Source organism: Phallusia mammillata, chromosome 2, assembly GCF_965637545.1.
Source record: "Phallusia mammillata chromosome 2, kaPhaMamm4.hap1.1, whole genome shotgun sequence".
Taxonomy (NCBI): domain Eukaryota; kingdom Metazoa; phylum Chordata; class Ascidiacea; order Phlebobranchia; family Ascidiidae; genus Phallusia; species Phallusia mammillata.
Window position 1 is genome coordinate 12,867,337 of NC_137253.1, and position 12,456 is coordinate 12,879,792.

At 39.8% G+C, this 12,456-nt stretch overlaps 3 protein-coding genes across 3 annotated transcripts; all 3 read right to left on the reverse strand.

Moving 5' to 3' along the window:
- Positions 1-256: 256 nt before the first annotated feature.
- LOC145213009 (chymotrypsinogen A-like) lies at positions 257-1,696 on the reverse strand. Its single transcript, XM_080081254.1, has 6 exons — positions 1,660-1,696; positions 1,265-1,421; positions 1,072-1,122; positions 658-764; positions 508-527; positions 257-415 (listed from the first exon to the last, which is right to left on the reverse strand). The coding sequence occupies exons 1-6, from the start codon at positions 1,694-1,696 to the stop codon at positions 257-259; spliced, it is 531 nt and encodes a 176-aa protein (XP_079937380.1).
- Positions 1,697-2,331: 635 nt separating this feature from the next.
- Positions 2,332-5,464, reverse strand: LOC145213010 (chymotrypsinogen A-like). The gene is made up of 5 exons (XM_080081255.1): positions 5,428-5,464; positions 5,026-5,182; positions 3,359-3,518; positions 2,675-2,887; positions 2,332-2,584 (listed from the first exon to the last, which is right to left on the reverse strand). Exons 1-5 carry the CDS (start codon positions 5,462-5,464, stop codon positions 2,420-2,422), a joined length of 732 nt encoding a protein of 243 aa, XP_079937381.1. The 3' UTR covers positions 2,332-2,419.
- Positions 5,465-6,044: 580 nt separating this feature from the next.
- Positions 6,045-9,240, reverse strand: LOC145213760 (chymotrypsinogen A-like). The gene is made up of 5 exons (XM_080082148.1): positions 8,110-9,240; positions 7,678-7,834; positions 6,829-6,988; positions 6,358-6,570; positions 6,045-6,268 (listed from the first exon to the last, which is right to left on the reverse strand). The coding sequence occupies exons 1-5, from the start codon at positions 8,144-8,146 to the stop codon at positions 6,110-6,112; spliced, it is 726 nt and encodes a 241-aa protein (XP_079938274.1). The 5' UTR covers positions 8,147-9,240; the 3' UTR covers positions 6,045-6,109.
- Positions 9,241-12,456: the final 3,216 nt, after the last annotated feature.

Here is a 12,456-nt window from a genome sequence, read left to right on the forward strand (position 1 = left end):
GATTTAAAAGCCAATTTTTCCTTGCATAAAACAGGTCGTTTAATTAAGTAGTCTCTTAAAACAATGCCTTCGAAAAAATGCTCGTCACAGATTTTTTTATTAGACACTTGTGCCTTGGCTACAATGTTTCGTATTTGTGTTTATTTGCGGTTACCCTCATCTTTCACGCTAAATTCGCTGCTCAAAACAAAACTGTATGCTATCGCTCTTTATTCATTATAACTGATCGATGTAACAACGACCATGATCGTTAAACTTAAATGTTGGAATTCGCCTTAATCCAAGAGTAGACAGCAGCATTCTTTGACCAAGCCGATGGTAAACTGGTTGAGCATCCTGATGGACCCCACGACGTGTTACCGACCAACACCCACTCGCCGTTGTCCTTCACGGCCAATGGACCGCCAGAGTCACCCTATATATAGACACAAAAAAGGATAAAGATAAGGGACGGGCCAATATATGCCACTAATTTATGCTACGCGATACAACTGCACTCGTACGTACATTACAAGCTCCCTCTTTTCCTTCTCCACCAGCGCATACGGTCAGTGACGATGCCCCAGGTGTTTTTGCATGTGGCCTCGTCGATCAAATCAACATTGCCGACCTGGAGGGTATCGGGGATATTCCCACCGCCTCTAAGATAACCTCAACCGGTGATTTGAGCGTTTGTGCCTGCAGCGTACTCTTTATAGGCTACTGTAATAGGTGATGCCCATAGAAATTGGAAAATAAGGGAAATGTATAAATATGTTTCAACACTTTAAAATTCAGGTCTTTCTTGGCCAGAAGGTAAAGATAACCATATGACCCAAATTGGACCGACACATTCCCGTCGTTTAACCTATACTGTTATTATTAGTTGGCTGGGTGTTTAATTTGAAAGAATTTTGGCCGATTGTAAAGCGAGAAATTGTAAACAACCCCTAAAAACTGTATAAGTCATTTCTAAGCTTCATACAGTGATACGTACATCATCATCATTCGATGGTACAGCTTCGGACAAAGTGATAATGGCGGTCGTTGTAGCTTGAGTGGCACAGGAACTTAGAGGCACAAATGTTGAACTTCGGGTTTTTGTACTCAACGGTTCCCATAATTACATTTACCGAGCCAAAGCTGCAAGAAATGTTTTGCACACAAAGAGACGCAAAAGCTGTGCAACACGCATGGATTAAACCTTCAGCCACTATATTTCTATAACGCTTAATCGAAAAAAACTACCACTTAAGTTACGAATGTAGTATTGATTCGAACTTACGTTCTTTCGCAATGGCAAGCGGACATAACGTGAGCAGGATCAATCAAAGATCCGCCGCAAAAGTGACTGCCTCCAAGTTGGAGAGATGCCTGCCAGGGTGCTACCGAAGTTGAGGTGACGTCCTCGCCCCCAACAATACGATTGTCAGCGCTGGCACCTGAGTTTAATTGATTTTTCTAAAATTGATTAAGTAGACATTTGCTTTACTTCTTGTCAATGTTTTAAATGTTAGGAAATGACCAGCTCCGCTATAATTAAACCGTTTTGGTTTTCCAACAATTTTATTCATAGATAAAAAGATTAAAACACAAACAGCTGATTTATGAAAGCACAACGAGCAACGAAGACATGCTTCCCACATAAACGTTTCTCACTTGAACAACAAAGTCACTTACCGGCCACAAAGAGAAGAATCGCAAAAGCTGCAATCATTGTTGTCGATTTAGTTATCTGTCGATAGTCGAATCAAACAGGAGATGAACCAACATAAGAAAAGGGGGCACTTTTATGCATTTTTTGTACCCTGCTGACAAACGGTATTTCTCTCACATCAAATATCTTCTCAAAATAGCATGAAATATCTTCTCAATAAGTGGTTTACAGTGAACACATTAAAACCAACTAAGGTACGTGTGAAAGCCTGTGAAATGACAGCAGGGTCTGTTTAACAAGGGTAATTGTCTGAGGTGCTCAAGACCACATTTCGTCATCAAGTCCCCAAACACGTGACGATGTAAAGTTAACTATTTGAAAATGAATATTGTGCATGACACTTCGATTCTCTTACGACCCACTAGTGTGCCGCGGCACAGCAGTAGTTTATATTTCACTGTATGGTTTTGTAAAATAAAGATTTTTCTCTATTTTAAACTCAAAACATGTATGAAGTTGTTTCGACTAAAGTTTGATTATAAGTCTAATTTTTAACTGTATAAAACAGGTTGTTTAAGTAGTCCCTTGTTGGACTTTTGTTGCAGTAGTCTTCAAATAGTCACGAATTTTTTATGGGACATTTGTGCGTTGGCTAAAATGTTTCGTGTTTGTGTATATTTGCTGTTACCCTCATCTTTTACCCTACATTCGATGCACAAAGAAAACTGTATGTTATCGTTCTTTATTCATTATAACTGAACGATGTAACAACGACCATCATCGTTAAACTGAAATGTTGGAATTCGCCTGAATCCAAGAGTAGACGGCAAAATTCTTTGACCAAGCCGATGGAACACCAGTTGAGCATCCTGATGCGCCCCACGACGTGTTACCGACCAACACCCAGACGCCGTTGTCTTTCACGGCCAATGGACCGCCAGAGTCTCCCTATATAGACACAAAAAGTATAAAAATAAGGGTACGGGCCAATATACGCCACCACTTCATGCTACGCGATACCACTGCACTCGTACGTACATTACAAGCTCCCTCTCCTTGTCCGCCAGCGCACTGCATACGTTCAGTGACGATGGTCCAGGTATCTTGGCATGTGGACCTGTCGATCAAATTAACATAGGCGACCTGGAGGGTATCGGGGATTACTCCGCCCCCGGTAAGTCTGCCCCAACCGGTGATCTGAGCGTTTGTGCCTTCAGAGTACTCTTTGTTGGCTACTGTAATAGGTGATACCTATGGAGATTGCAAAATAGAAAAGGTTATGTCTTTTTTTGGCCAGAGGGTAAAGATAAACACACACGACCTTAATTCGACCGACACATCCCCGTCGTTTAACCCGGGGGTCGGCAACCTGTTTTGCACTGCGAAACGTTTTTGAAACTGAAATTTTATCGCGCAGCGGCCTTCAAAAAACTACAAATATTTAGCAATGAAAACACCTAAATACATGCGCAAAATGTTTAAAGCGTTTAACCTGAAAAATTATATGGCACGTAACGAAGTCCTCGCGGACCAGTACCGGGTCGCGGCCCGGCGGTTGCCGACCACTGGTTTAACCTATGATTCTATTAGTCGGCTTGGTGTTTTTCTTTTAATTTCTTTTTTATTTCAATTGAAGAAATTAAGCTAGTTGTAAAGCAAGAGATTCTTAACAACCCCTAAAAACAAAAAAAGTATTTCTTAGCTGTCGTTAGTGATACGTACATCAGCATCATTCGATGGTAGAGCTTCGGGCAAAGTGATAATGCCGTAATCGTAATCAATGGTGCGGCTGTTATAACTTGGGTGGCACTTGAAGTCAGTGGAATAAAGTTCGTATTTCGGGTTCTTGTACTGAAGAGTTCCCAATACCACATTTACAAAGCTGTAAAAAAATGTTTTGTACACAAAGAGACGCAAAAAGCTGTGCAACACGCATGGATTACAGCTCCAGCCATTATATTTCTATATAGCTCAATTCAGGGGTGCCCAAACCATCGATCGCCATGTACTGGTTGATCTCGGAATCATAGGCGCCCAGTTTTACAAAAATGCAAGGTGGCGACATAATGTATGACGTCACTAATGCGTGCAACCACATGAGCTAAAATTCCAAGCCAAACAAACTTCCTATAGAATGCAACGTTCGTCAAAACCAGAAAAAAATATATGTTTGAAATAGTGTTTAGTTCGCAAGTGCAACGCGTTGCTGTAACGTTTATCATTGGTTTAGCAACGTTTAAAAAATGTTCCTTTAAGTTTAACTATTATTACAACACCTTCGCACTGTACACAACAATGGTCCAACTTTCACTGGCGGACAATAGTGTGTTTGACGTCATAAATAAAGCACAAACCAAATCAGGTTTTAGTCCTGTAGTTTTAAGTCACGGTTTGTGGCTGTATCGCCAGCACGTTTGTTTAAAAGCCAAATTGTTCCCAATTTTCTTCAGATTTGACGATATTTCGTGCGATACCGCCACAAACTAACCAAAATATCTACGGTGGCCGCCACCGTGCTTTGAAAACCCAAGGTGGCGGCGCCACCCCGCCACCGCTTACTCGGCGCCTATGCTCGGAATGATATCAAGTGGATTGCGAGGGAGTCAGAAAATAATAAAACTGTTTTTTGTAACACAATTTTGAGGAATTTCGCTGTACATACATGACTTTGTTGTGCGAATTAATCATTAGGATATGTTGATATGTTTAAACCAATGCTTGTCAACCTTTTTTGAAACGGTACACTCTTTTAACGTTTACTAAAATTTGTACACCCCAGTGAAAACTTATTCAACCCTGTCACACTGAATCTGTGGTCCTAACAGAAATAATGATGAGCACAATACCAACAATCCATAATTCACTTTCCACTTCAAAAAGAACTACCATCAACAACGATTATATCAAGTGAAATATTAAATTATGACGTCACAAATAAAGTTTTGCAACTTAAAATCTACGTTCACTTGAGATGCATGCTGTGCCATGTATTGTACACTCCAGTCAGTCTGTTCTAAAACTGGAACCTGCCTATTGTGATACCTGGTCAAAGGTATATTATATTTTGTATCTGGTATACACCCCAGTACACCCCATCAAAGTGGTACACCCTTTAAAAATTATGGTACACCCTGGGGTGTACGATACACCCGGTTGAAAAGCACTGGTTTAAACTACAAACATTTAGCAGGCGCTTTGTTACGTCACGAAAGTAATAGTAATATGAGTAATTGTTAATTTGTACTGGTAGTTGCTTGTTTTACAAATGAATCAAGCCCATTGCACTGTAAGAACAGGTTCGACCACCTAAAAGTCAAAAAAGGTTGGGCACCTCTGCCTTAATCGAAAAACCCACCACAGTTACGAATGTAGTCTTGATTAACACTTACGATTTTCGGCAATGGCAAGCGGACATAACGTGGGTAGCATCAATCAAGGATCCGCCGCAAAAGTGACTGCCTCCCTGTTGAAGAGATGCCTGCCAGGGTGCTACCGAAGTTGAAGTAACTTCCTCGCCATTGACAATACGATTGTCAGCGTTGGCACCTGAGTTTAATTGAATTTTTGAAAAAATAATTGCGTACACATTATGTGAAGTTTTACTTCTCCGCTATAATTGAACCGTTTTAGTTAAACAACAATTTTATTCATAGATAAAAAATTCTGTTGGCTTTTTGTTCTTTGAAGCGAAAAATATAAAAACAAAAACAACTAGTTTACGATAGCACAACGAGCAACGAAGACATGCTTCCCACATAATCGTTTTTTACTTGAATAACAAAGTCACTTACCGGCCACAAAGAGAAGAATCGCAAAAGCTGCAATCATTGTTGTCGATTTAGTTGTCTGTCGATAGTCGAATCAAACAAGAGATGAACTAACGTACGAAAAAGAGACGCTTTTATGCATTTTTTGTACCCTGCTGACAAACGGTAATTCTCTCACATCAAATATCTTCTCAAAATAGTTAAAGTGCTTTACAGTGAACATATTAAAACCAACTAAGGTACGTGTGAAAGCCTGTGAAATGACAGCAGGGTCTGTTTAACAAGGATAATTGTCTGAGGTGCTCAAGACCACATTTCGTCATCAAGTCCCCAAACACGTGACGATGTATAGTTAACTGTTTGAAAATGAATATTGCGCTTGACACTTCAATTCTCTTACGATCCACTAGTGTGCCGCGACACTGTCGTAGTTTATATTTCATTGTATGGTTTTGTAAAACGATGATTTTCCGCCTATTTCAAAATCAAAATATTTGAAAGTTGTTTCCATTAAAGTTCGATTATAAATCTAATTTTTTAACTGCGTTTAAGTAGTCCCTTGTTAAACTTTTGTTGCAGTAGCCTCCATTTTGCTGTTATCCTCATCTTTTACCCCAAATTCGCTGCACAAAACAAAACTGTATGTTATCGTTCTTTATTCATTATAACTGAACGATGTAACAACGATCATGCATCATCGTTAAACTTAAATGTTGGAATTTGCCTGAATCCAAGAGTAGACGGCAAAATTCTTTGACCAAGCCGATGGAACACCAGTTGAGCATCCTGATGCGCCCCACGACGTGTTACCGACCAACACCCAGACGCCGTTGTCATTTACGGCCAATGGACCGCCAGAGTCACCCTACATAGAACAAAAAGGACACAAATAAGGGGACGGGCCAATATATGCCACTACTTCATGCTACGCGATACCACTGCACTCGTACGTACATTACAAGCTCCCTCTCCTTGTCCGCCAGCGCACTGCATACGTTCAGTGACGATGGTCCAGGTCTCTTGGCATGTGGACCTGTCGATCAAATTAACATTGGCGACCTGGAGGGTATCGGGGATTGGTCCGTTGCCGTAAAGTCTGCCCCAACCTGTGATCTGAGCGTTTGTGCCTTCAGGGTACTCTTTGTTGGCTACTGTAATAGGTGATGCCTATGGAGATTGCAAAATAAGTGAACTTAAAAAAAGTTTATTTCAACACTTTTGGACTCAGGTCTTTCTTGGCCAGAGGGTAAAGATAAACACACACAACCTTAATTCGACCGACACGTCCAAGTCGTTTAACCTATGATGATATTAGTTGGCTTGGTGTTTTTTGAATTCAATTGGAAGAAATTAGTTGTAAAGCAAGAGTTAAAAACCCCTAAAAACAAAAAAAAGTATTTCTCAGCTGTGTTCAGTGATACGTACATCAGCATCATTCGATGGTACAGCTTCGGGCAAAGTGATAATGCCGTAATCGTAATCAATGGTGCGGCTGTTGTAACTTGGGTGGCACAGGAAGTCATTAGAAAGAATTTCGTATTTCGGGTTTTGGTACTGAAGGGTTCCCAATACAACATTTACAAAGCTGCAAAAAATGTTTTGTACACAAAGAGACGCAATAAGCTGTGCAACACGCATGGATTGAAGCTCCAGCCACTATATTTCTAGATCGCTCAATTCCGGGTTGCCCAACCCGATCACGATGCACTGGTCGATCTCGGAATGATTTGGAGTTGATCGCGAGGTATTTAGAAATAAGACTAAAATTAGTTATTTTGTATCCCGATTTGAGAAATGTTGCTATACATACATGACTTTATTGTGCGAATTAATTATTAGGATACGTTGATATGTTCACACCACATACATTCAGAAGGCGCTTTGTTACGTCACCAAAGTAATAGTTGCATGAGTAATTGTTACTTTTACTGGTATTCAGTGGTGGGATTCAAATGTTTTGTCAACCGGTTGTATCAGAAAAGACATATTTTCAGCCGGTTCTGTTACAAAAAAATCTATTGACAGTAACCAGTAATGCTAACCGGTCCGCTGATCTCATAAAATTTCGTGAGACGGTTCTATGGAACCGGTGCGAACCGGTTGAATCCCACCACTGCGGCTGTTAGTTGCTCTGTTTTACAAATGAATTCAGCCCATTGCACAAGTTCGACCACCTTAAAAGTCAAACTTGAGTCAATAAAGGTTGGGCACCTCAGCACCTTTACCGAAAATAACACCGCTGAAGTTACGAATGTAGTCTTCATTAAAACTTACGATTTTTGGCAATGGCAAGCGGACATAACGTGGGTAGCATCAATCAAGGATCCGCCGCAAAAGTGACTGCCTCCCTGTTGGAGAGATGCCTGCCAGGGTGCTACCGAAGTTGAAGTAACTTCCTCGCCATTGACAATACGATTGTCAGCGCTGGCACCTGAGTTTAATTGAATTTGCAAAAAATAATTGCCTACACATTATGTGAAGTTTTACTTCTTGTCAATGTTTTGATTTTTAGAAAATAACCAGCTCCGTTTTAGTTGAACAACAATTGTATTCATAGATAAAAAGATTGCTGTTTGCATTTTGTTCTTTAAAGCGTAAAACAAGATTGAAAAAACAAAAAAACAGCTAGTTTATGAAAGCACAACGAGAAACGAAAGCATGCTTCGCACATAATCGTTTTTCACTTTAAATAACAAAGTCACTTACCGGCCACAAAGAGAAGAATCGCAAAAGCTGCAATCATTGTTGTCGCTTTAGTTGTCTGTCGATAGTCGAATCAAACAGAAGATGACCCAACATAGAAGAAGGAGTCGCTTTTATACACTTTTTGTTCCCGGACAAATGGTCATTTCTCACTATTGGCTATTCATGGCTGGCCAGGCATTGTTTTTCTCGGATAAAACTGGAATCGAACAGCCGTTGAAATTCCCATGACAATACAATGGCCCATATAGCGACCACGTGGAACACATTAAAAATGTAAAACACATCAAATAATTAAAACACATTTAAAAAGCGAAACACAATAAAAAGTTGAACACATTAAAAAAGCAAAACATAATGAAAAAGCGTAACACTTTGAAAAAGCGACGCACTTTAAACGGCGAAACCTGTAATGCAGCACATGAAGTTATGTTATAATATATTCTAAGAATCTAATTGTGACTTAAAAATGTTGTTGTGACAATGCTTAGGCTCAACAATTGGCTTCAGTTTACATATAAAGAAAGTATTAATGGTGTTGGATAAGCAGTTTGTATAGGTGCTAGTACAGTCCTAGAAAGAGCAGCTGCGCTTGGCTGTCGATTTGTTTCTGGTTAAAGGATTTAGGAAATAAGAAAAGGCCTCTTAGGGGCAGACTACGGGTAACCCTACTACCGCGAGGCAGTGAAATTTACAGTAAACAACCAAACTAAAGATAATTAAAACTGATGGTCTCGTGCTTGGCCTTCAAAAATCTCACTATATATGTGTAACCATACTTAATGATTTTTTTATCTGCTTGAGACTATTTTACCTGCATTTTTACTATATAGTAGACTAATTGGTATTTTTTTGCATTCCATTTGCCTGGGGATCACTAAAGTTATGTAGCTCATGTATCGAGCAGGAGTAGCTTCTATTGCTTCACTTCTAGGAAAATCGTAAAAATGGTTTGTCCACGTTTCGAAATGACTTTGCAATCTAGCTTTCGTTTTTGCCCGCAGTGCTCGTTCTGCATAACACAGTCTCCCGTTGCCACCCGCGAACCATTCATTTTGGGTTCCAGTCCGTCAGCATCGAAAACAAGTTCTTCACCAACAACTCAATACCTAGCTTTAAATTATTATACAGCAAAGAAATCAGAAGAAAGGCTTGTCATGTCCTATCCATTAAAGTCTAAACCACGCCGAAATGGTAAAGACGAAGAGGTTACCATTCAAATTGCCCTAATTCGGCGCAACGATTATGGAAAATCGATCCCACTGAGAGAAACGATGCTTCCTCTGACCATAAGAAAAGGTGTCACAAGCAAGGAGATACACGAGGCTGCTGTAAAAAGAGAAGTTTTTTCGATGTTGACTTTGATGAAACGAGTTCTTGTCATTTGTGGTTCAGAGATGGCCAGAAAATAGTAAACGTTACTTCCGGGGCATAATGAACCGTTTACATCAGTGCTTCTCAAACTCGGTTTTCGGGGCCGCATGCGGCTCCCAACTGCTTATTTTGCGGCTCGCACCAGACCTCAGAAAACCACCAAAGATTGCTACTTTAGCTTTTAAAGTCATAATCTTTAGTGATTTTCTCAAGGTTTCGTTTTTTGCGGCTCCCTACACACTTAAAAAAGTACCATTTGGCCCCGACAATAAAAAAGTTTGAGAACCACTGGTTTACATTGATGCATTTTAAGGAAGAATTAGGAAAACCCTCTGTACGATTATGCTTTTACCTCAGTGAAGTACCCGACTACTCGACAACAAAAATGGGTTTGTAAGTGAATCATGTGACCTGATTGCAAAAGATAAAGAAAAAGCGTGCGTTAATGGTAAAAGTCACCAAGAAAACGAAAACGATACAGACGGTTTATCGTTTTACGACACAAGCCAAAATGCGTTGTCCGGTATACAATCGACAGTATCCCTTGTCCGAAATCGAGATTCATGTTGATGAATGTTTAAGCAGAAAGCAAACCGAGTTCGCATGTGATAGCACAGAGGACAGCATCTGTATGAAGTTAGAAGAGAAAGAGAACGATAGTGATTACGCAATCTCGGATGATGGCTGCAGTATAACGAATACTCCGGCCGCGCTAAAAAGTATAAATTGTTAAAGCTTAAGAAATTGCCAAAAATAGTAAATTTAGAAGCAAATTTCGCTTTTCGCGATTTTCACAATTTCTTTATGACGCCATATAATTGGAAAAAAACGCAGCAGGTCATATAACATTGAATTTATTGGCGAAGCGGGGGTTGACACGGGAGGAGTATCCAGAGATTTCTATCAGGTACGTGGCACTGATGCTATTTAAGCTGGTTTTGACAGCGCTTACATGTGTCTAACATGTAATGACCAAATGTATTGTTATAGAATCGATGATGGAGGTCAAACAACAGGTTTTTGCTGAAAACGAGGATGGGAGTGGATATGAGCCTGTATGTGGGACTGTTAGAGTTGCCGATGGTACATCGCGAACTATTGGACATTTCATAGCAGCAGCCACCTTGTGTCATGGTAGATTATACTGCTATCTATCTGGCGGAATTCACCAAGTCCGACAAATTTTACCACGCCAGCTTGATGGAAAGTATGAGCATGGATCTGTTTATAATGAGGCAAGTAGTTTATTTTTAATTGTTTTATATTCATACTCTTTATATGGATACAAAAATTATATGGATACAAAATCAAATAAAACAGACTCTGCGTTATCGCACTCACACTATAATTTACCTTAAGTATATTTACTAAGTACGTAAATTTCTCTTATCGATTTAAAGCTCAGAGCAGCGACAGCAGACATAGAAGTTGTAAATTTTTTTGATACACGTCAGGCTTGTGTAAGGTGCTGAAAAATATAGGATATAGAGCAGTGGTTCCCAACCTTTTTGTATTCACGGACCCCTTTTATAATTTTTTAGGTCCGCGGACCCCCAACGTAATTAAGTCTTGTTCTGTTTTTTGTTTTCTGCATTATACGTTATAATTTCGCTTTTTGGGGCAGAAATTTAATGACATCATTCCTTAAAACCGAACCGGAACTAAACCCGAACCCGCGAACCGGTTTGAGCGGTTAATTTCATTAAACCCGAACCGAACCCGAACCGCTAATTACGATTTTCTAAAAACCCGAACCGGAGTTGAACCCCATATTTTGTTCGGCGTTGGACCTGAACCGGAACTGAACCAGTATAAAATTCAGTCTGTTTTATATTTTGTGTTTTTTTTGAAAAGCAGCGCACTGAAGAATAGACGAGATAACACTTATAGGGCGTGTCAAAAATGGCAGTGCACTGGCAAAGTTCTTTTGGAGTTTAATGATTAGGCCAGGTAGATGATGGGTAGAATTAAATTGAAACAAATAGATATTTGAACCTGTTTAAAAAACGCAAACCGGTTCGCACAGGATAATTTGCCCAAACCGGAACAAAACCCGAACCCGAAAATATACATTTTTAAAAACCGGAACCGAACCCGAACCCTTAAAAACGAAACCAAGTGAACCCGAACCGAACCTGAACCCATATGACAAGCGGTTCGACTCCCTGCTTAAAACTCAATAAAGTTCTGTCCTGTAGCAGCCAATGCAACAAAGATATTGTCTGGTAAACAATACCTAAAACAAAGCACTATAGTTTTGTTGTTCATGTGTGTTGTGATGTCACAATGGAGGTAACAATAAAATATAAAGGAAGTTTTCTTGATCCAAAGGTTTGATAAACAGTTGTTTGGATACTTAAAAATATTGTACTGTTGGTTAATGGTGCTAAGAATGTTTGCCTCCACGGACCCCCTAAATCCATCTCACGGACCCCTGGCTGGGAACCACTGATATAGAGGTGATCCCATAAAAGCTACATTAAAAAATAGAGACAATGTTTTAGTGAGTTCCTATAGGTTTAAAAACATTTGTCCGGAATAAACGTAAATCCGGATTAACCGATGTTCTTAGTCTTATCACATTAAACATCATTTGTACTTCGAGTCTTATCCGAATTAGGCGCATAATCCGGGATTAACCGAAGTTTATTGTGCTTCATTTTGATGCGCTTTATTGCGAAAAGGACTAACGAAATTATGCCTTGGTCGTGGAAATTTTGATTAATCTTACACAAAATGTTTGTGTAGGTCTATATTCGTCAACTTTACTACACGGATGTGCAGTAAATAAAGTTAACGTTTGGTCCTGAACATGGATGTTGACCAGCGACTTAGAAGTCCATCACTGTAACGGTAACAGTTAAAGCAGGGGTGGGCAAACTTTTCAGTGCAAGGGCCGCATTCAAAAGTCCTTAATCTTAGGGGGCCGCATAGTATTTCACCAACGGCCTGGTGTTAAGAATTAGATTTGTATCC

Bases quoted from the DNA above. Each gene is read 5' to 3' on its own strand.
- LOC145213009 (XM_080081254.1), bottom strand. From the start codon at position 1,696: ATGATTGCAGCTTTTGCGATTCTTCTCTTTGTGGCCG. The intron at 528-657 runs GTTGAGGTTATC...CTGGTGGAGAAG, and splicing joins CACAAACGCTCAAATCACCG to GAAAAGAGGGAGCTTGTAAT. The intron at 416-507 runs GTACGTACGAGT...GTCTATATATAG, and splicing joins GAAAAGAGGGAGCTTGTAAT to GGTGACTCTGGCGGTCCATT.
- LOC145213010 (XM_080081255.1), bottom strand. From the start codon at position 5,464: ATGATTGCAGCTTTTGCGATTCTTCTCTTTGTGGCCG. The intron at 2,888-3,358 runs GTACGTATCACT...CAATCTCCATAG, and splicing joins TACCATCGAATGATGCTGAT to GTATCACCTATTACAGTAGC. The intron at 2,585-2,674 runs GTACGTACGAGT...GTGTCTATATAG, and splicing joins AAGGAGAGGGAGCTTGTAAT to GGAGACTCTGGCGGTCCATT.
- LOC145213760 (XM_080082148.1), bottom strand. From the start codon at position 8,146: ATGATTGCAGCTTTTGCGATTCTTCTCTTTGTGGCCG. The intron at 7,835-8,109 runs GTAAGTGACTTT...AATTAAACTCAG, and splicing joins GATTCTTCTCTTTGTGGCCG to GTGCCAGCGCTGACAATCGT. The intron at 6,571-6,828 runs GTACGTATCACT...CAATCTCCATAG, and splicing joins TACCATCGAATGATGCTGAT to GCATCACCTATTACAGTAGC.